Raw genomic sequence first — 23,220 nt, 5'->3', positions numbered from 1 at the left:
ACTGATGCAGCCCACGCATCTAAAATATTAAATATTACCATCTCAACATGCAACGGATACAAGCACTCATAAGCCATTTCGCATCTAAAATATTACCATCTTAACATGTGACGGATACGAACACTCATAAGCCATTTCGCAACTTTTTCACTTCACAGTGGAGTGTGCCTTTGTCTTGGAGCGTCTCTCGCTCTGCGGTGCGGTGACCGACCGTGCCAGGCCGTCCACCCTGAGCCGCATCCCCGCCAGCTCTCGGAGCAACCTCAGCTCAGGCTGGCTACGTCTCACTGTGGCGGGTGCCCTTCTACTGGGTGCTAGGAGCTAGGTCCAAGACCCATGTTTTGTCCTTTTAATTTACTTTTTGTTCTAACCAGAGTTAGAACAAACTCAGTTTAAAGAGACAAATGGCACAAAAGCCTTTTGGCAAAAACAGAGCAATCCCAATTATTTCTGTTCCTTAAAGCAAGTGCGACCGCCTTTCACCTCTGCACAGGCTGCTGCCGGTGCTTCCTCTGTTTTTTAAAATAACACACTTCTACCTTGTGGACACTGCCTATTGACTTACGACAGATGCTACTACAGATTAGAATTTAGCTCTCTGCCCTCACTCGCACCTCTGTCCTTTCCACTTCCCTCTGGTTTATTCTGTCACCATTTGATTAGATGAATATTCAGCATTTACATTAAGACTTCTGAATAAATACTGTCCACAGCTGAGGATTTCTTTTTCTTTTTTTTTTTTTTTTTTTTTTTTGGTGGTGGTAAAGAGGATTGAACCCAGGAGCACTCTACCTCCAAACTATAGCCCCAGCCCTTTTTATTTCAAAACAGGGTCTTGCTAAGTTGCTGGGGCTGGCCTTGAACCTGCGATGCCCGTCTCGGGCTTGCACACGCAGCTGGCTCAGGACTGTTTCCTCTGGCCTGCTGAGTCCACTTACCTGCACTTCCCAGGATCTAAAATTTACAACCATTGCTTCTTATTTCTTGCTTTATGTTCCCATAAATCTCATACCTTAAAAAAATTCCTATCTTGTTCTAGTGAGCTTTAGAGGGAGCGAAAGGTGTGTTCAGCTCACCATTAATCTCTAATTGGAGTCCCTCCGGCTTTCTCACCAACAGAATAGCACATGCCCTTAGGTCTCTTCCCATCTCAACACAGAATTTTAGGGTCTGAATCCATATAAGACAGAAAAAGTCTTGATCCCTGGTACCCCACCTCCTTACCTGGCTCCTGACTGGCTCCGCCCCGGTACAGCACCTGAACTGTAGGCAGATGGGCCTTTCCAGCACCCCATTGCCCCTACACCATGCTCCGCGCTCCTTTGCTGAGGGCACGACCTGTCTCCTTACCAAGGACGAGCCTCTCCTGCTCCGCTGTCTGCCTGCCCCTCTGCACTTGTGCCAAGCCCCTCCAGCCCCATGCTAGAGACACATGGCCCCTTTCTACTGTTCACTTTTGTGCCTCCAGATGGGCAGAGGTGCATACCCCTCACCACTGCCCAGCTATCCTGTACACACCCGCAGGTTCAGTGAAACCCTTCGTTCTCTTTCTCAGAGAGCTCAGGCTAAGTCTGGGCCCTCACGGCAGCACCGCGAGCCCAGACACCAGCTCCACATCGTCGCCACCCGACCTCCGCCTTCACTGCCCATGTCCAGTCCACGGGGTGAGGGGTGAACTCGCCGAGCGGCAGAGACAGCTTCTCTTCTGCCTCCTCCCAGGTGCCCAGGCCTGAGGGCCTGGTGGAGACAGTGCCCGGACTCAGAATGCACGAACGTGCAACAGTGTACATTACCAAGGTGGGACGGTTATTGGACTATCTTAATGCATAGCTTGTTTTTGTTCTTTTCCCCTAGGAAAAAAATGTGTTAAATAGCAAAGATACTGCATGGCCCCATCTAAGATATTGTTTTTGCTATTATACTTTAGAGTGGAAAAGAGATAGTTCTTAAGAAAAAACAAATTTTAAAAGTTATTTTCTTAGGTTTTCCTTCTGAAAGGGAAAAATCTTTTTTTTTTTGTTAAGTGCAAAAACAAGTTTTGTCATGAAGTTACAGTGTAAGATGAAGTAAAGTTCACGAATGCAAGAGCAGGGAGCACAGGGACGGTGGTGTAGGAGCTCCCATCCCACCAGCCCAGGCGCCCTGGGCTGACGTCCTCTCAGAACACGAGCCTCCAGAGGTGACAGCCCTGTTCCACAATTCCACCACGACCCCGCGTCAGGTGTCTGCTCTGGGAAATCTGTATCTGGTTTTGGAGGTGTTTAAAAATAACAATAACTCTACCTAAAGCCTGTCGTAGATTTTATCTGATAGATCTGCTTCTTTTGGAGGTCTAGTCTGTCCAACAGGACAAGAAGGCACTGTAAATAAGAGGCCCTGGCGTCCCCAGCACACAGCTGCCAGGCCTTAGAGCCGAGGACTGGCCCTCCCTTGGCTCTCCCCTCGGCCTTGGCGGCGGGCGGCTCCTACTCACACGGCCTGCTCCTCCAGCTCCCCTCCGATGCGCTGGGACATGTTCTTCAGCACCCCGATGCTGCCAGAGACCAGCTCCAACTGCTCATCCTGCTGTTCCATGATCAGCTGGTGCCAGAGAAACGGGAAATAAGCAATTAAAACCCATCTTACCTGGTTCCAAGCCCAGCACTCCACCAGCTGCTAGTTTCTTTGCCAGCTTGGGACAATTCACATTCAGAAGCAAAGCCCAGAAATCAAAGGACCAGACCGTCGCCTCTGAGAACACGCTGCTCAAAAGGCTGGATTGTCAAGCTACTGATATCTCCTGCTGATCCAACTTGTGAGCAGTCAGCGGGCTGGAAACCACCGAGAGCTACGCTGGTTGGCTGAGGCCCGAGAAGGGGGCAGGCAGCACCGAAGACAACATGCAGACGACCACGGGCCTTGGGGTGCTTAGGGGGAGGGGCCACTACCAAGACCAAGGCCTCAGCCCGGACCCGCGGCCCCAGCGTGAACACAGGAGACTGGCAGCTCTCTGGACGTGGGAACCGCACGCAGAGGCTTGTCTTCCTCCTCACAGGCAAACTAGAGGGCAGCCTGTGGCAATAAATCACCTCAAGGACAACTTCTGAACGACAAACATTTAGTTGTGTTGCGGCCCCCCACTGTCTATAAAGTCTGCTTAGTTAACAGCGACCTGAGTGAGCTGGTTAAAAGCACACGCTAGTGGGAACAAGAATATAACACAGAAGCCGCACATACACATCACACACGCTTAGGAGCCACAGTCTCAGCTGACAGGTGTCGCCCAGGGCCCCAGCGACACTGTCACTAGCTTCCTTTGAGTAATACCGCTACATATTAAAATAACAAGGCACGTATTCAACTTCACTTCAGTTCCACTCTCAACTTCCATCAAAGCCATTGTTTTTATACTTAATGGAACAAACCAACCATTTTCAATGAAGAAGAAAGGACTCGAATCTCTCTGAAAGTGTCTTTGTTGAAATGAACAAAAAACAAGCTGGGCGTGGTGGTGCACACTTGTAATCCCAGTACTTGGGAGGCTGAGACACGAGGATCGCAGGTTCGTGGCCAGCCTCAGCAACTTAGCGAGGCCCTCTGCAACTTAATGAGAACTGTTTCCAAAAAAAAAAAAGTAGAACTTGGAAGAGAGGGGAGGACCTAGAACTTCCTTACTTCCCTGGGTTCAGTCCCCAGAACCAAAAAAATAAATAATTAATGAATTAAAAAATAAAAAAAGAGCCGGGCATGGTGGCTCACGCTTGTAATCCCCGCGCTTGGGAGGCAGAGGCAGGAGGATCGCTTAGGTTCAAAGCCAGCCGCGCGCGCTGGCTTAGGAGACCATTTCCAAATAAAAATGTAAAAATAGGTCTGGGAGTGTAGCCTGGAGGTAGAAGGGCTTCCAGGAACCCCAGTACCACACACACACACCAAAAAAAAAAAAAAAAAATTAAATAAAATAAAAAAATAAAAAATAAATAAAAAAGAGATTGGGGAAGATGATTTCTTCTTAAAAGCCTTGGCCTTGTCTGTCATTTTTTCCTTTCCCCTTTTTGCAGCACCGGGGTGCACACACACTAGGCAAGTGCCCTACCAGAGCAACCCCAGCACCTCCTCCTTCAGCTTTGATGTCAGCCCCGCTTTTCCTGAGGCCTAATCACGTGGTTCTCTTGAACATAGGCTCGGAAGGATTTTGAACCCTTCGAGTATACGATCGTCGCGTACTCGACACAGTTCACCATGGCTCAGGCTCTGCTCTAACCTGCTTGTCATCAGGCAGGGACCCCGACCCTGGTGGTGGCAGCGGGCAGTGGAGCCGTGAGCGGTGCCCTGCTGCATGCCCTCCACCGTCCCCGCGGCTGCCGGGTACCTGCTGCTGCGCCTGCTGCTCCTCGATGAAGTGGGAGTTGGCCAAGTGCAGCTCACGGTCCAGGCGCCTGTGCTGATCTGTGGTCCCCGGGCCCCAGGTCTGGCTGCCGCTGTCCCCGAGCAGTGCCTGTGTGGGCAAGGACAGAGTCAGGAGAAACCACAGGAACTGTCTCTGAACGAGCACCGCATGTTTCCCCTGGCCACCAGGCCTTGGGGGCCTCGGTCGGTGCCTGTGTGGTACAATTGTGGAATGCCAGGAAGAACCTGCTGTCTTATGCCCTCCCAAACGAGCTCTGTACCCTCAAAATGGAAATGAATGTCTACGCCAAACCAACAAACACCGATCTGTACACTGTTCCAGAATGTGACAGCACTTGGTGTCGTAGGACAGCTCTCCACAGACCTCTGCAGTCTACCTGGGACCATAGGTTCTGGTCAAACAGGCTCCAGAGAGGTGGGGTCTGTTCCTGAAGGCTGACCCAGCGAAGTTCTGGGCTTTGTGGGAGGATAGGCTCCCCAAAATAACAAAAATGTAAACAATAAGCGCTCATGCAGAGAAGGCACAGAACCGCCCCTGCCTGTTAGACTTACCCTGAACAAACCCAGTGTCGTGCAGTGGGACTGGAGGCCAAGACCTCCCCAAGGGTGACTGGGGGCTACTTCTCCAGGCAGGCACGACAGAGGGTGCCGACCCTGACAACCCGGACAAGGGTTGGCTCTGATGTCAGCGCTCCACAGGGCTCTCCAGGGCCAAGATCAGGTTTCCTAAGCATGACCCAAAGACATCTGTAGCCAGAAAAGGCTAAGTTTGGGGGTGTCATCCTTCTATAGGAGGCCAGGCAGGAATGAGAGCTCAGTCACAGCAGGTCCTTTGGATGGGGACCCCGGCTTTCTCACTGAATGATGCTCTCACCAGCCCCATGCCAGGACCAGCAGATGCTGGTGACTACAACTCTTCTTCCTTGTAGAGCTGCCACCAAATCCTGTACCAGGTGCTTTTTCTCTATGACACTATTAAAAGTCCGACGGATGACTTGTTCTCTGGAACACCTCCCACAGCCCATGTCCCTCTGCCGCACTGACCATGTCTCCTCCTGACTTCTAGGGCTGGGAGGGCCAGGGCTCAGGATGCGGGGCACCAAGCTCCTAGGCAGCTGGCTTGGCTCCCAGGACGCTCAGCTACCATATGTTCCTGTCATGAGCCTTGACGCATCGAGCATCAGCTCAGTAAGAGGCCGGACAGGGCCAGGTAAAGCACACTAAGGCCACTGGTGAGTGGCGCTGCCCTGATCTGGTCCTAGGGCTGTCAAGGCAAAAAAGATCCTGCTTACTCTGATCCCAAACTCCAAAGACCTCCAAGGACCCTGGGGCCTCAGACAATTTCTTCAGGGTTAGAGAAGGGATACAGAGCACGATTAGGCTCTGGGCAGAGCTGAGGCTCCACTGGGGCCTTGTGCTCCTGGGTCAGTTTCTACATCGCCCACGGTCTACACTTAGGTGAGATGGACCTTGTTGTTGAGTCACCTACGTTTAATTATGAAGTAGCTCAGATTCATCAGTCGGACCCCTAGGAGTCTGTTTTAATGGGAAAGACGATGGAGAGGCCTGAGCACTGAAAGGCGAGCCCAGGGATGCCAGAGGGGCTGCTGGAGAAGGGAGCAGCACAGCACCGGCCCCTGGCATTAAGGCTGAGAGCCCCTTCAGAACATAGGGAGCCCCTCGAGTACACAGGGGGCCTGGCCTACTATTTCTTGAGAATCTGAGGCCCTGAGACTGGTTACTTGTAGCCTAAAGTTAGGCTTGGGAAGGCATTGTGGAAGGCCTTTTTTCCTAATGTTACTTTGATACTATCCAGAGACTAGAATACCCACATTAAGAGTAAGGGGACAGGTGTCCACCCCCGATCACAACTACTTCTGCCACTTAATTTCCCACATGCTCAAGTGCAAACAGCAAGGGAACTCCAAAACCAGACAGCTATGCTTCCTTCAAGAGTTGGAGCCAGGGGAAATGAGCTAGCCACTGATGTTTCCCTACCTGTACCGTGCAAAAAAAGCAAGGGATGTAGATAAGAACAAAACCCAAACAAATCGAAACCCCAGAACAAACACAAACTTCAAATAGGAAAGGTTAAGCTGGACATTTGTGTAATCCTCTCCTTCTTCAAGGTTTTTCAATATTTGTTTTCAAAACTAAGTGGCTCAACAAACACCCATGGTGCAAAATAAGGTTTATGTTATGAACTATTGATTCCTAGTTAGTACTAACAGTGAGATATTCTCAAAATAAACAGCTACTAACTGGACAATTAGTAACTTTCTGGAATCTGAGTAAAATGAGGTCAAGATAAGTCATTTAAAGAGGAACATTTTAAACAGTCCTCTGGTTATGTATGAAGTCTTTCTTACTCCTAAACAAAACATATTCACAGAATTTATGAACACAATTTCTGTCAATAAATCCTTTAATAGTTTAGCAATAGGCAAAGATCATTCTGTCCCACCAAAAGAATCAAATCTGAATTGAAATTCAAGTCTAAATTCTAGGTGATGGTTTAATCTTTTTTAAAGGTTTATACTTAATTAGAAAGGAGTTTCTTTCATACACTAATGTGTGTAATTTCTTTAAAATACACATATTAAAGAGAGATTTAATTGAATGCACATTTAAAGTTCTTCAAATGTCTTTACATCACATTTCAATCCTTAAATGTCTAGTGAGTTCTACAGGTAGGCAAGGTAGTAACTACTAGAGATTAAAAAACAAAAACTACTTTTCTTCTCCAGGAACACAGGGTCCAGAAGACAGAAGAGCACAAATCAGAGTCCGAGCTGAGAGGCTGGCACGCAGAATGCTCAGCAGGTGGAGAATAAACACAGGAATGAAGGACTCTGTGATAAGTGCTCTGAGAAGGGTAAGCAGGTGCCTCTGGCGCCCAGAGGACAGGACGGGGCAGGGTGGGTGTTGACAGCAGTGCTGGGCAGGCTAACTGGCTGCTATGGTTTGTGTGGGTGTCCCCCAAAGGTCCCGGTGCTAAGGGCTTGGTCCCCAGACCCTGGCAGCACCTTTCTGAGGTGGGCCTGGCGGGAGGTGTTCTGGTGGTGGAGGATGCCCAAAGGAGACACTGGAACTCAGGCCCCTTCTCCTCCTCTTCCTGGAGCCCAGCCACGTGGAGAATGGTTCTGCCATGTGCTGCCGCCATGATGGACTGTCTTGCACACTCCAGAAGCCATGGTGCCACCTAACCGTGGACCCAAACTCTACAGCCGGGAGCCCGATGAGCCTCTTGTCTACATGCCGACTCTCTCTAGCATCTGTCAGAGTCACAGAATTGGGGCTGCCATGCCAGACTTTCACAAAACTTCCCAGTGTCACCTCAGGGCCAGCAAGCATGGGTCTTGCTATTGACCCCACGATACATGGAAGGTGAGGGGCTTTAAATTCCGCATAGTTAAGGTATCTGTTGATTGGTGCTCATATTCTGATGAGCTCTCACCTGTCTATTTTTCCTTTCTGCTAACGCCTGCACAGATGAAGTTGACATCTGATCCTTCATGTCCTAATGAGAAGAGAAGACCAGAAAATAAATAAAAAATATACTTAAGGAAAATCATGGTTATTAATCTCACACACTAGCAAAATGCAATAATTGATTCATTTCTTTTTTTAAACAAAAATATATTTTTGGCTTTTACTTTCAGTTTCAAAAATAAAGGAAATAAAGAGAAAAGTGTTAAAAAGATGTGGCCTAGGTAGTAAACTTAAATAGGAGGTCAGGGGAAGGGAGCCAGCATCAAAGCTGATGTTATCTCCACTTTCAGGAAGAGAAGACCTGGGTCTAGAACGACTATGATACTCTCAAAGTTGCGAAGCCAGTAAATAGCATCCCTGGGGTACAAACTCAAAGCCCACGCTCACGGGCTAGCATCAGGCACACGGAGAAAGCCATACACTTTAGTAGGGAAGTTCATCCTTCAAAAACAAAGACTACTTTCAGAGGGACTGATCTTCGTTCCCTTTTTTGTGGTACTAGGGGTAGAAACCAGGAGTGTTCTACTACTGGGCTACCTCCTTAGCCCTTTTTTATTGTTTATTTTGAGACAGGATCTTGTTGAGTTGCCCAGGCTGGCCTCAAGCCTGCAATCCTCCTGCCTCAGCCTCTTGAGGAATAGGCACAGACCACCACACCCAGCTTGCTTATGTTACTTATGAGTTTCATTCATGTAGAGACTATTTCCTTTTTTTTTTTTTTTTTTTTTGGCTGGACTAGAGATGGAATCCAGGGCATTCTACTTCTGAGCTACACCCCAGCCCTATTTTATATTCTTTATTTTAAAACAGGGTTTCACTAAGTGGCAGGGGGCCTCAATAAGTAGCTGAGGCTGGCCATAAACCTGCAATCCTCCTTGTCTCAGCCTTCCAAGTATTGGGATTACGAGTGTGCGCCACCACACCTGGCATAGACTATTTCTTTTTTTCTTTTTTTTCTTTTTTTGTGGTACTGGGGTTCCTGGAAGCCCTTCTACCTCTGGGCTACACTCCCAGACCTATTTTATATTTTTATTTGGAAACAGGGTCTCCTAAGCCAGCACGCGCGGCTGACTTCAAACCTGCGTGATCCTCCTGTCTCCGTCTCCCAAGCACGGGGATTACAAGCGTGCGCCACCACGCCCGGTGGCATAGACTATTTCTAACAGAGTTATATAAAAATAATTTTTATGCAAAACAGTAAATTAATTTATTGCTTAAATAATAAATTTTCTTATCACATATAACCATAACCCACTTATAAAATGACTTAACTATAGGTTGCCTACAATTTTCTTTTTAAAAAAGCCGTGGGGCTACTTTATACTTTCTGTTGGTGAGTATGCTATTTTCACGGGTGCAAATGTGAAGGCACTTGATTTTTAGCAACTTCCTCCAAGGCCAGGGCTAATGAACAGTAGATGGGGCGGGGCCGTGGCTTTTCCAACTCCTGCCTGCTGAGTCTGGGTCACAGTCACCTTGCTCCGACTTAATCATTCAGCAAATACTGATCTCATTCACGCCAGGCAAACGGCCGTGAGTGATAACACCTGGGCTGCTCCACAGGATTCGCATGGTGACTTATGAGACAGACACCTGAGGTGCTGGTAAAAATGCAATTCTCAGCCGGGCATGGTGGGCATGCTTGTAATCCCCGCGTTTGGGAGGCTGAGACAGGAGGATCAAAGCCAGCCTCAGCTACTTAGTGAGGCTCTCAGCAACGTATTTGAGACCCTGTTTCCAAATAAAATATAAATTAGGTCTGGGAGTATAGCCTAGAGGTAGAAAGCCTCTGGGTTCAACCCCAAGTACCACCCAAAAAAAAAAAAAAAAAATTGAATTGAATTCTCTATGTCAGTACCTGGGAGGCTGAGACAGGAGGATCACAGGTTCAAAGTCAGCCTCAGCAACTTTGTGAGGTTCTCAGCAACACAGTGAGACAGTTTCCTGATAAAAATACAAAAATGGGCTGAGAATGTAGCTCAGAGGTAGAGGTAGAATGCCCCTGGGTTCAATTTCCAGCACGCGTGTGTGTGCGTGCGCGCGCACACACACACACACAGCAATTCTCGAAGGTCCCACTCAGACCTACTAAGTCAGACTCTTTATGGTGCTTTGATAAGTCTTAAGACTGCTATTTGAGAACCTCTGTTGTACACAAATTCTAGATGCTTCAAAGGAAGATGGCTAAGCCAGTATCTCCTTCACTGTCATATTTCCTTCCTAATTATCAATTAAATTGGAATTTAAAATAACACTGATATTCAATTAAACAATTCCATTTACTTATTATATAATAATAACTATCGAGAGCAATAAATCTGAAATGCTCACTAGGAGGAGAATAAATATCTTTTAACCTTTTATTTATTTTTATTTATTTATTTATTTTTGGTGGTACTGGGCATGGAACCTTTCTACCTCCGGGCAACACTCCCAGACCTATTTTATATTTTTATTTGGAAACAGGGTCTCTTAAGCCAGAGAGGCTGGCTTCGAACCTGCGCGCTCCTCCTGTCTCCACCTCCCAAGCACGGGGATTACAAGCGTGCGCCACCACACCTGGCTTATCCTTTTATTTTGAAACAAGATCTTACTAAATTGCGGAGGGCCATAGAGGTAGCTGAGGCTGTCAACACACAGTGACCCCCTTGTCTCCACCTCCCAAGCACTGGAATTACAATCGTGGGCCACCACGCCCAGCTAGTAACACATGCTTTTTAAAGCACACTCAGTGTTGTGAGCAGATATGAATGTTTCGCAATGAATCTCACTACCATGTACCATTACAATCTGCCAATAAAAAACTTTTATAAAGCCAAGTATATTCGATGCATGTTATAATAGTCGTTCTAAAAAAATTATGAACATATTACTTGAGTAGTAAAAATACCCCTGTGTGCGTGGAACAAGCGCCATCTCAGCCTTTGAACACTACATTCAGAATGTGGCTTTGCTGCAGCAACTGGGACAGCGACGGCTGCACACCCCGAGGGGACTGCTGGGGCGCAGGGAGCGCCCGTGATGCTTCAGGGCGCTGTCCAGATGAGTGTCCAGTTAATATACTCAACAGGCTGTAGACATGAACTTCTCTTTATTGTTACACTTCAGTAAAAATGTTTTTTAAAAGGCTATTTCTGCTGGGTGTGGTGGCGCAAGCTTGTAATCCCTGCATTCAGAAGGCTCAGGCCGGAAGATCGCAGTTCTCGGGCAGCCTCAGCAACTTAGTGAGGCCCCTTGCAATTCTGTGAGACCCGTTTCACCTTAGTGAGATCCTGTTCACAGTAAAACAGGGCTGTGGGAGCAAATGATCAGACATGATCTCCAGCACCACACAGAGAAAGAAACGAGAGAGAGGCTGATACTGACTCGTGGATACTTTGAAAATATTGACCAATACTTAAAATGTGTATTCTCATTGACTTATTTACTATTTAAAATTAACAATAATCAAAATATCAAGTAGGAGGTCAATAATTAACAAATCATAGCAGAGCCAGATTAGAAATGAGGTCTGGAGAGCCAAGCGTGGTGGCGCACACTTGTAATCTCAGCATTTGGCAGAGACTGGAGGATCACGGTTTGTGGACATCCTCAGCTACTTAGCGAGGCCCTTTGCAGCTCAGTGAGACCATGTTTCAAAAAACTAAAAAGACTAAAAAATAGGGCTGGGGGTGTAGCCCCTGGGTTCCATACTACAAAAAAAAAAAAAAAAAAAAAAGTCTTTCATGCCAAAGACCTGGGTTCAAGACTTCGTAATATTACATAAAGCCTGATTAAGAACAGCCAAGAACCGCTCGTGTAAACACGGTGTGATCCCTGTGCAAACGTAGTACACACTCCAGTAAATGCTGTGATCATGCTGCGTCAAGAAGGATCACCTAGATCTGCTCCTGTCCAACACGGAGCACCGGCCACCTCAGCCTCTGATCCCCTTGTAGGTCAGTACAACTGAGAAACTAAACTTCTTTTACTTTAATTGAATGAAACTTAAATTTGAATACTGGAAGACATCTAAGCATGTTTAGGGGAAATAATGGGCTTGTGAACCTACCTTTACAACTCTCCAAGTTTTGTAAACTCCTAATAGATTAAGTACTATGAAAATTTCACATCTGAATTGCAATGTGCTTAAACATAAAATACATATCAGATTAAGCAATTTCACTAAAAAGACTTAAAAATTTAAATTCCCATTAATATATCTTAGATTATGTTTTCAAATAGCAACCTTTTGGATAAACTGGGTTAAATAAATACACAAATTTCACTTGTTTCTTTTCCTTTGTAATCTCAGCATTCAGCTACCAGAAATGAAAGGTTGATGACTGAATAACCATACCATCACAACTGTAAAAGACAACCAGTGTGCAGTAGGGGGAAAGTGACTATGAAAATACAACACTGTTGTGTCTGTGTATTATTTTGAGTTCGGTCTCTTTTTGTATTTTGTCCTCTTATTAAATTGTTCTAATTTTCTCTAATAAGTATATATTACTTTAATGAAATACAGATTTTAGAGTTATAAGTTTGAAAGTTTTTTTTAACAAGCAACGTGCTTGTGTGCGCGCGTCTGTGTGTGTGTTTTCACATGCCCCTGGTGGGCTAAATTCTAACACTTCCAAAGTGGCCACCCTGAATGTGGCCCTGGCCGCAGGTGAAGGGTGATGGCTTTCAGCCCGGTGCAGTGGTGCACACACATAATCCCAGTACTTAGGAGGCTGAGACGGGAGGATCCCAAGTTCAAGAATAGCCCGGGCAACTCAACCAGACGCTTTCTCAAAATGAAAAATAAAAAGGGCTGGAAGTATAGCTCAGTGGTAGTGCCCTGGCTTCCGTCCCCAGGACCCGCAGCTGCACCTTCACTTCCAGCATGGCGCTTTATCTCCGCAGCTTAATGTCATCATACACCTCATCACCTTCCTACTGGGATGGGGAATTTTAAAGCTATGTTACTAAACAGTTTTAAACATTTTGTAACAACCTATCATGCCAAAAACACAATTACTCATCTTCCTAACACTTGAAGTTTAGAACCAGCAGTCAAGCAGTTAGTCCCAATAAAACACGGTTCATCTGCCAAAAGAACAGCGAACGTCCTGGTTGTTGCTGCTCCTGCTTCCACTTTACACCGTCTTCTACGCTGAGCAGGGCGGCGGCACAAACCCCAGTGCTCCCCACACGTGGCTCTGACGTCCAGCGTTATCTGTGCACACCATGGGCACCTTACCTGTTTTCATTAACCAAAGCCATCTCTATCTTCACTTCTAATTCGCTAGAAATAATCTTGGGTTGGAGCAGGTTGTTTTTTGGGGGGAGAGGTTAGATCTAGTTCTGATTCCCTTTGAAACTTAAAGGGAACTTAACGAGGGTCATTTCATTGATGAAACTGAGATTCAGAGAGTTTGAATCTCCTGATTAAATTTACTTACTTACTGATTTATTTATTTATTGGTACTGTGGGAGGAACCCAGAGGCTTTCTACCTCTGGGCTACACTCCTATTTTATACTTTATTTGGAAACAGGGTCTCACTAAGTTGCTGAGAGCCTCACTAAGTAGCTGAGGCTGGCTTCGAACCTGTGTGATCCTCCTGTCTCAGCTTCCCAAGTGCTGGGATTACAAGTGTGCATCACCACACCCAGATTTCCTGATTGAGTTTATTAAGGTCACAGCTTAGCCTAGAACTCAGGCTTCTTGACCCCTTATTCACTGTTCCTCTGGCATATCACTAATAAACTAAAATTCCATATGTGAAACCTCTGATGTACAGGTGACTCCATAAACGTAAAAATGATTACCTAAACAATACAAAGACAATTACACAGGAACTAGAAAAACTTGTTTTCAAGAGAGAGAGAAAGAGAGAGAGAGAGAGAGAGAGAGAGAGAGAGAGAGAGAGAGAGAGAGAGAGAGAGAGAGAACGAACACGAGAACTGAACTCAGGGTGTTGCACATGCTAGGAAAGCATTCTACAACTGAACTATATTCAGCCAGAATATTTTACTTTCTTCAGTAAAAACTACCAGCAAAATTTAAAAACTTCACTATCTTAAAAGATGCTTGGAAGAAGATACATAACGAGATTCTTTTGTGTGTTTGTGTATGTGGATGGGGTGTTGGAGCTTGACCCCAGGGCTGTTCTACCACTGAGCTACAACCCCATCTCTTTTCATTTTTTATTTTGAAACAGGGTCTTACTAAGATCCAGGTTGCTGTGTGACCCTTCTGTCTCAGCCTCCTAAGTGCTGGGATAACAAGGTGCACCACCATACCTGGTTCCAAGACTATAAAAACACTGTTTCACTGAATGCAGTTACTTTCTTCAACATTAAGGTTTTGTTCTGGATTTTTTCCCCCCAGTACTGGGGATTGAACCCAGGAGCATTCTACCTCTGAGCTACACCCCAGCCCTATTTTTTATTTTGAAACAAGGTCTCACTAAGTTGCAGAGGGCCTCACTAAGTAGCTGAAGCTGGCCACGAACCTGTGATCCTCCTGTCTCAGCCTCCCAAGTACTGGGATTACAAGTGTGTACCACCACACCTGGCTCTGGCTTTTATTTTTAATCAAGTTAAAATAATTGTTATTTCTTTCTCTTCTATTGGATGTTGAAATGAGAATTTATTAAGATGAAATCAACAAAAGCTCAGTTACATGCTATCACTCCACTAACTGGCAAATACTAACAGTTTCAGCCAGGCATGGTGGCACATGCCTGTCCTCTCTGCTGCTTGAGAGGCGGAGGCAAGAGGAGGAAAAGTTCCAAGCCAGCCTGAGAAACTTAGTGAGACCCTATCTCAGAATAAAGCTTTTTATTTAATTTTTAATTAATTAATTTATTTATTAATGTATTTATTTATAGTACTGGGGACGGAACCCAGGGGCATTCTACCTCTAAGCTACACCCCCAGCCCAATTTTTTATTCTTTATTTTGAAACAGGGTCTCACTGAGTTTTGCAAAGGGCCTAAGTAGCTGAGGCTGGCCTCGAATCGTGATCCTCCTCTTTCAGCCTCCCAAATGCTGGGATTTCAAGCGTGCGCCACCATGCCCAGCAGAATACAACTTTTTAAAAGGGAACTGGGGATGCGGCTCAAGACAGAATGCTCCTGAGTTTAATCTTTAGTACTGCGAAACAAGCAAGAAAACAAAGAAAACGAATCGCTTTTCAACAAAAGATCAGGAATTAAAACAAGAATGACTAAGAACCGCATTCGGCCGGCTCACGTAGCTGAGCATGGTTCAGGCTTCGGCTCCAGAGGGACGGCAACGTCCTGAAGTGCCAATTAGATTTAGAAGACTTCTAATATCGCTTTTTGAAAAGCTTTCTCATTTCTTGGAAAATTAACTTTGGGTTGTACTTCCAATTATACCAACTAACTTAACTTTCAATACACTGAGCAACTAAATTCCAATAAGCAAAATTCACACACAACACCCTGCAGAAAGAACAATTACAATAATACCAAGAATATATGCCTCACTGCAAGTCACCATTAAATATTATAGCAGTGTCCTCTGGGAAACCGTCACAGAAAGAAAAGAAAGGAAGAAAGGAAAGAAACCAAACACTACATTAATATAAAAAATTTAAAGAATTATCATACAAAAAATGTCACTTACCAGAGCCTCCTTATCAAAAATATCATTTCCAACTGGCTAGAAATTAGAATGAGTCTAATCCAAATCCTCATTGTTTAAATGGGGCAGCTGAAATTCAGAAAGATTTCTACCCCATTAAAATGTAGGTCTATTTATAACCACTTAGGTTCATGTATACAGAAAGACATTTATTGAATAAAACAACAACAAAAAAAACAATGTATAAAGTTCAGTGATAATCTACCATTTGAAATAATATGAAGAGGAAATCACATGACAGAAAGTCCTTGGCACGCACACCAAGGTTCCTGCCATATGTCAGCACTGGTCTGATCCCAAGTCTTTTTATTCAAGGAAGCTGCTTTCTAGTACATATGTTAAAGACAGCTGGTTCTCTTACATCTAGTTATGCTAATCAAATGGCTCAGCCACCTAGTTTCAAAGTACAAAACATATCTTAATGATGCGAGGTTTTACTTAAACAGTATTTTCTCTTAGCTTTTTAAATAATGGGTATTATTTCTCAGTAATTTGGAACTACAGGTTTGTCAGACTGGATGAGTGTGTGTGCGCACATGCACATGCACACAAGCTGAGAGATGCCTGCTTGCTCTGGACAACTCCAGAAAGGCTGTCAGGCAGCGGTACAGGGCAATGTCAATAGCATGGGCTGCAAGAGTTCCAGGATCAATTCAGATGGTGAGAGGGGCCGCCATCCAATCCCAGGAAGAGCTACTCTAGGACAACGCAAGCAGCCACTGACCAATCAAGAAAGCAAGTGTCTTCTCCAACAGTAATGCTTTCCCTTTGTCTTGAAGCAGAATGCTAAGAAATAAAAAGGAAAAACCAAAGGTGTACACAAGTAGGATACTATTAAAAGTAACCTCCCAACCAGGCGTGGTGGCACACGCTTGTAATCCCAACATTTGGGAGGCTGATCAGGAGGATCGTGGTTGTGGCTGCCTGGGCTACTTAAGCCCCTTCCAACTCAGTGAGACCCTATTTTGAAAAATAAGGAATAAAAAATATGCCTGGGGGTAAAACTCAGAGGTAGAATACTCCTGGGTTCCATCCCCAGTACCACAAAATAATAAATAAATAAATAAATAAATAAATAAATAAATAAATAAATGTAAAAAAATAAAAGTACTCTCCCAAAGCTAGCAGCTTACTGTGTCTTGTTTTCACTCTAATATGCCTGATAATACTAAAAACAGATTTTCTTCCAATAAAAGAAGTCATCTGTGGGAACCACTGGTCATGAATTCATACTAAAAGGTGGTTTCATAGTCGACCTATCCATTTACAATTAAGGGAAAGGGTCCTTGGAAGTCAGGCTAGTTCCTACAAAGGCAGCAACAACGGTGAGATCATACTGCTTACCCTGACAACTTGTCGAGTACTCGTAATGAAGGCTTTTCTTATACTCAATTCAGTTGCATCGAGGTTGAATTTTCTAGGATTTGCTTCAACTATGCGTGGGTCAAAAAGTCAAGGTAAATAAAGCAATTTCATTATCAAAAGCCTAACTAACAACATCTTGTTAAACCACAGAACCACTCACATGGAAGCAATAAAAACTAGCCCAAACTCTGTGAAATCCAGTCACTGTGACACTAAGCATTCTCAAAGTTTTTCAGCCCCTAGGTATACAGAGCAGTGGTATACAGCAATGTCAATAACATGAGTTGCAAACGTTCCAGGAGCAATCTTTTGCCCCATGGCAGATATGACTGGCCAGGTTAACCCCAGCTGGCTGGGTTCACCACCAATCCATGGCTGTCTGACCACCACTGAGTCAGGCTCTTCCTGATGCTTGCCCAAACTTTAACCTATCCTTTTCTGACTTCTGACTACCTTTCCCCTCATAGCTTTTGCAAGTCTTTTTTCAATTGCCATTCCAAACCACTGCCCTTTATGCCAAGATGCTAAACTAAAGAATGCTTAAACTAAAGAAATAAGCATTCTTCAGGAAGTTGCCCTTCCTCCCCTACTGCATTACATAGTATACTCAAGAAATGTTTGCTGGGATGGGGCTGAATCTAAGTAGCAGAGTTCTTGCCTAGCATGCTTCAGGCCCTGGGTTCAATACTCAACACTAAAAAAAAAAAAAAAAAAAAATAAATAAATAAATAAATAAATAAATAAATAAAAGGATACAGGCGTGGTGGCGCACGCTTGTAATCTCAGCATTCGGGAGGCTGAGACCCGGAGGATCGCGGTTCGCAGCCAGCCTCAGCTACTTAGTGAGGCCCTCTGCAATTCAGTGAGACCTGGTTTCAAAATAAAGAATAAAAAATAGGACAGGAGGTGTAGCTCAGAGGTCAAATGCCCCTGGGCTCAACCCCCAGGACCAAAAACAAACAAACAAATAAACACACACACACATACATACAGAAATATGAGTTAAGAGGCACTTGAGATTATTACTAGAGAAATTATACACTAAACATATCAACTGTAATGTAAACCTGTGCTAACTAGTGAGTGACCCTTGTGGAAGATGGTTCCTTGATGTTTTACTCACTTAGGAAAAAAAAAAAAAAACAGGTATAACCTCCACTTATATTTTAGGTTAAATGAAATTTCCAGGTTAAAAAAAAAAAGCTATGTAATTCAGCTTTAACAGTTCTCAAGCTCATTAGTCAGATCAGTAAACTTTAAAACATCAGTAACATAAGTTAGCACAACTAAATCTGCTAAACGCAGGTTCACGGGACAAAATAAAACGCCAGTAGTGGCATTTTAACGTCACTTAAGCAGAAAGTCTACAAAAATATTTTCTTTTGATCTCTATCGATGTATAATAACAACACTGGTATAGATAGTACATACCTCTATGAAATAATAAGTACAAATGCCGTGACTGTCTGCAGTGCTGGGGGCCAAACCCAGGTCCTAGCATGTTAGGCAGGGCTCTACCACTGAGCCACACCCAGTACAACTGCAAAGCCTTTTACAGAGGTCTACGGCCAGCACCACTCTAAGCTCCTGACAATCCATGAGCAAGGTACTCCTGCTACCCCTGCTAGTGACAGGAGACTAAAGCAAGGGAGGCTGAGCAATGGCTCAAAGTCACAGTTAGTAACTGGCCCAGATACTCTAACAGATATATTTGGTCTCTGCCCCTGGCTCCCAGCACCTGGCTTCTAAATCCCTTGTCATCTCTGAGGGATGAGGTGCTTGAGGGCCGGGAGTTCCTAGATCACCTCGACATGGGGACAGCTCAACAGGGAACCAAGCTGATGATCAGAAGGTAGGCAGTCTCAGCCTCATTCCCCTATGATAGAGGCTGCGCAGATTAAACAGAGAAGCTTCCACCGAACCACAAGTGGAGGGGCTTGGGAGCCTCACAGCTAGACCTGTGGCGGTCTCGGAGGTGGTGCTCCTGAAGAGGGTGCGGGCACCGGCTCTTCGTCCGCACCCCGCCCTTCTCTTCCACCTCACTGTTCATCTGTATCTTCTGAGATATCCTTAATGACAAATAGTCAACATAAGTAAAGGGTCCCCCTGAGTTCTTCCAGATGCTCGAGCAAATCAGGCAAGCCTAAGGGACGAGGGGCCCGGGGTCAGAAGCACAGGTCAGCCTGGGGCTTGTGAGTGGCATCTCAAGTGGGGGGCAGGCTTGTGGGACTGAGCTCATAACCTGCAGGAACTGATGCTATTTCCAGGTAGACAGTATGAGAACTGAACTGGACTCACCACATACCCATCTGGTATCTTCTGGAAAATTGCTTGGTGTGCCTGGGAAGCTGATTTTACCTTTACACTGGTGAAGCCAGAGACTGGACATAGTGGTCTGAATCCAAAAGCCATAACCACTGCCCTACGCTGCCTCCATGTGCAGAATCCATCACACACTGCAGACCTGAGCTGCTCCTCCCTGAGCTTATTTCATGTGTCATGGCACTAGTGAGAGCAACGTCACTCCGTACAGAGGAAATGTCTCCTCTACACAAGGGGAAAGCTTGCCTCTCGGCTATTTGCAACATCACAAACCACAGAAAAGGATATTGATAGTCTCGTCAAGGTCCTCCAGGTCCCACTCTATGCTACGGAGGTTGTTTCTTAGCTCGTTGGTGGTCCAGTCGATTTCTTCCCGAGTTGCTGCCGAGGGGTCCTGGAGGAGCTCTGTCCATCTCTGAAACAAGCCCTGAGCAGTGTTGACTGCTTTCTGTACCTCTCTGTAATTGATGAGAAGAGAAGGAGAAGTCACAACCTGTTCCATGAACAAGTTACTGCATGATTTAAGTTCACATCTCGGACCAGACACCATCCTCAGCAACCACCGTTCCCACAAAAGAATGCCCTTCAAGGCACACATCGAAGCTAAAATATAGACAATGTTCTCAGCTGATGCTCAGAATAAAATAGCCATTATGTAAGCAGCTATAAGTTGTTTGAAAAGGGCAAGTTTATTTTTTTTCTCTGAACAAACTATACTTAAAATAATAAAGAAGCAGCCCTACAATTTAACTAAAAAGCCATTAACATTTTCACACGCTTCAGTTTAATTGGGGTAGAGGGGGAAGGGTAGGTGACTCTTACAGATTGTGTTTGTGTTTTAATCTGGGACAAATTTTTTTAAACCTAAAATCTCATTAGAAGATCTCCAAATATTATTAGCTTTAAATTATCTACTTTCCGGGATTAAGCAATGCTGTATGACAGATTAGTGTTTGTTTCTCTCTCTCCCTCCCCCCCCTCCATGGTACTGGGGACTGAGCCCAGGGGCATCCTACCTCTGAGCTACATTCTTTGCCCTTTTTAATTTTTGTTTTGAAACAAGGTCCCACTAGGTTGCTCAGAATCTCACTACTTGCTGAGGTTAACCTCAAACTTTCAATCCCACTCTCTTAGCCTACCAAAGTACTGGGATAACAGGTATGCACCACCATACTTGGCTTTGATTTTCTTGTTCAGAGTGTGAGACTATGCTAGAAAATGTATGGTCTAGTATGTTTTTAGATTAGATATAATTATTATAAAGAACCGTCTTTCTTAACCATAAAGATTATATTCTAATACTACTGCATAAAAAAGCCAAAGAGGATTTTAGAATCATGCGGTCTCTCATGCACAAAGATAATAATCCCACTCACTGCTCCCATACTGAACTTTTGATCTTTCTGTAATTTCTTAACCAATTCTTCGGGAATTAACGGCACAAAAATGTGTGCTAGCTAATCTGAGTGTTTGCTGTCCATTGCTTTAAGACAGAATTTGCATGCATTCCATTCTGACATCAATACCAGAGAGAAGAGAAAGCACTGGTAAAAAATGGAGAAAAGTGCCTTATCATACTTAGGTCTGCAGCATACTGATGAGAGTTGAAAGGCTAAATGTTAGAGAGAGAACACAGCTAGTGGGCCGAACAGAACAAACCGGCGAGCTGTGCAGCCAGTGCCGCACTACTGAGGCTCATTCACAGCTAGTTCACTGGCCAGCCAGTCTTCTCCACTCCTCTCAGGTCGGCCCTAGACTTTCAGTGCTAGTGAGAACCCCTATGTTCAACATAAAAGGAGGAAGACTTAATTCAAGTGATATGAGATCCACTATTTTTACTCTATTGGGTTTCTGGCCAATTTCATGGAGAAGGAAGTACAAGTCCATTGTGCAAGGAACTTGGCTTACTTTTAAGTGTTTAGTATCATCTCTGATGATGGAAGACATCTCATTTTACAGAATATAAAACTTCCCAATTCTGTAAAATAAATACAAATTTCTTTTTAAGAACTAGAAATCTCAAACCAAAAACTCTTGGCTAGAGCAAGCCATATTCTCCACTATCAGTATGCAACAATGATGCTAAAATTAACAAGTAGCAATCTGCAAGTCTGTATGGTCTCAGGAGTCCTCTGCATTCTTCAAAATTATTGAAGACCCCAAAGAACCTAGACTAACATGGGTTTTATCTGTTGCTATTTACCATATCAGAAATGCAAACAGACATTTACAAGATTTACCAATTGATTTAAAATGAATTTACAAAGCCAGGCATGGTAGCTCATGCTTATAATCCCACTTCTTGGGAGGCTGAGACAAGAGGATCACAGGTTCGGGGCCAGCCTCAGCAACTTAGTGAAGCCCTCTGCAACTTAGTGAGACCTTGTTTCCAAATAAAAAAATAAAATAGGGTTGGGGGTGTATCTCAGAGGTAGAAGGCCCCTGGGTTACAGGATGGGGGCTGTAGCTCAGAGGCAGAGCACTTGTCTAGCACGCACAAGGCCCTGGGTTCAACCCCCAGTCCACAAGTAATAAATTAAAACTTCATATATGAGAGCTAATTATAAAAAATGAATTTGTATATTAACATGTTTTTATAAAAATAATTTATAAAATAAAAAATAGTGAGAAGAGTAGCACTATTTTATTTTACATTTTTGCAAGTTTCTTTAGTATTTGGTAGCTGGGCTCTCACACCTGCTTCTGCTTTTTTGTGTGTTTGCGCGGTGCCGGGAACTGAACCTAGGCCTCAACACAAGCTCGGCGAGCACTGTATAGTCACTCGTTTGGTATACATCTATATACTGAAGTAGGTGAAGAGAACACAGCCTCAGACAGACAGATGGAAAAGGGAGGAGTGCTTCGGCAGCCTTTTAAGATAATTATGAATATTCCTTTTTGATAGTAACATAAACTTGACAAATGGCAGTTTCTTAAATATTGGTTGCAATATGGAGACTAAAATTGTACTAAATTCTCACAGATTATGCTCCATCACTGGCCTATCTTGTGCTTTGAACGGATCTTTTACCCATTGATTGACTGATTGACTGATTGATTTTGCAGAACTGGAGACTGAACCTAGGGGCACTCTACTCCAGAGCTACACACTCAGCTCTATTTTTTTTCTCAATATTCATTATTTGGAAACAGAGTCTCACTAAGTTGCAGAGGGCTTCACTAAGTAGCTGAGGCTGGTTGTGAACCCGCATCCTCCTGTCTCAGCCGCCATGCCCAGCTTACCCATGGATTTTTTTAATAGCAAGTACCAGTCGTTTGGAAAGTAGTGAGTATCATAATCCAAAATCATGTGCGTTTACTATCACTATAGTTTACTATGTTAAAGAAAAAGTTAAGTCTTGGGAGTCTGTGAGACCCCAGTATTTGACATAAGTTTCCCAAAATTCTACTTGCTAAAGGCTCTACTTTTATCATCAGTAAGAATACTGTTAGTTGCTTACGAGGAAGTGGTGAGTTCACCTCATTCACGTGTGTGTGTGTGTGTGTGTGTGTGTGTGTGTGTGTGTGTGTGTGGTACTGGGGATGGAACCCAGGGCATTCTACTTCCAAGCCACACACCCTTAGCCCTATTTTTCAGTCTTTTTTTTTCTTCTTCCATTTTTGAAACAGGCTCTCGCTGAGTTGCGAGGGCCTCACTAAGTAGCTGAGGCCGTCTGTGAACCACGATCCTCCGGTCTCAGCCTCCCAAATGCTGGGATTACAAGTGTGCGCCACCACGTCCGGCTCTCATTCACATTTTTTTTTTAAATACTCAAGAATTTTTTAGGTAATTTTGAGATATGAAAAAACATATAACCACTTTGTCTGTCTTTCAAGTAAAAATTAGATTCTGTTGGAGGAAAAAGAACTATTTCGATTTACAAAGCAACCACAGATGTGCAGAGACCATCTTACTCACAATGGAGCAAAGATGCTTTATACACATGTCTGTGTGTGTCTGTGCATGTGTCCTGGGGACTGAACCCAGAGGCATTTTACCTCCAGTCGACACCCCC

General features: G+C 44.5%; 1 protein-coding gene across 1 annotated transcript in view; it reads right to left on the bottom strand.

Moving 5' to 3' along the window:
• STX6 (syntaxin 6) overlaps nt 1-23,220 on the bottom strand; it is a gene marked incomplete at both ends in the record, with an annotated part of 48,153 nt that overhangs the window by 10,335 nt on the left and 14,598 nt on the right. The window contains 5 exons of the mRNA XM_080699396.1: nt 2,474-2,580; nt 4,349-4,474; nt 7,844-7,906; nt 16,862-16,950; nt 19,481-19,662. Coding sequence (XP_080555522.1) covers nt 2,474-2,580; nt 4,349-4,474; nt 7,844-7,906; nt 16,862-16,950; nt 19,481-19,662 — 567 coding nt within the window. The remainder of the gene's footprint in view (nt 1-2,473; nt 2,581-4,348; nt 4,475-7,843; nt 7,907-16,861; nt 16,951-19,480; nt 19,663-23,220) is intronic.

Source organism: Muscardinus avellanarius, assembly GCF_963383645.1.
Source record: "Muscardinus avellanarius genome assembly, chromosome: 7".
Classification (NCBI taxonomy): Eukaryota; Metazoa; Chordata; class Mammalia; order Rodentia; family Gliridae; genus Muscardinus; species Muscardinus avellanarius.
This window is presented reverse-complemented; position numbering and strand designations above follow the sequence as displayed.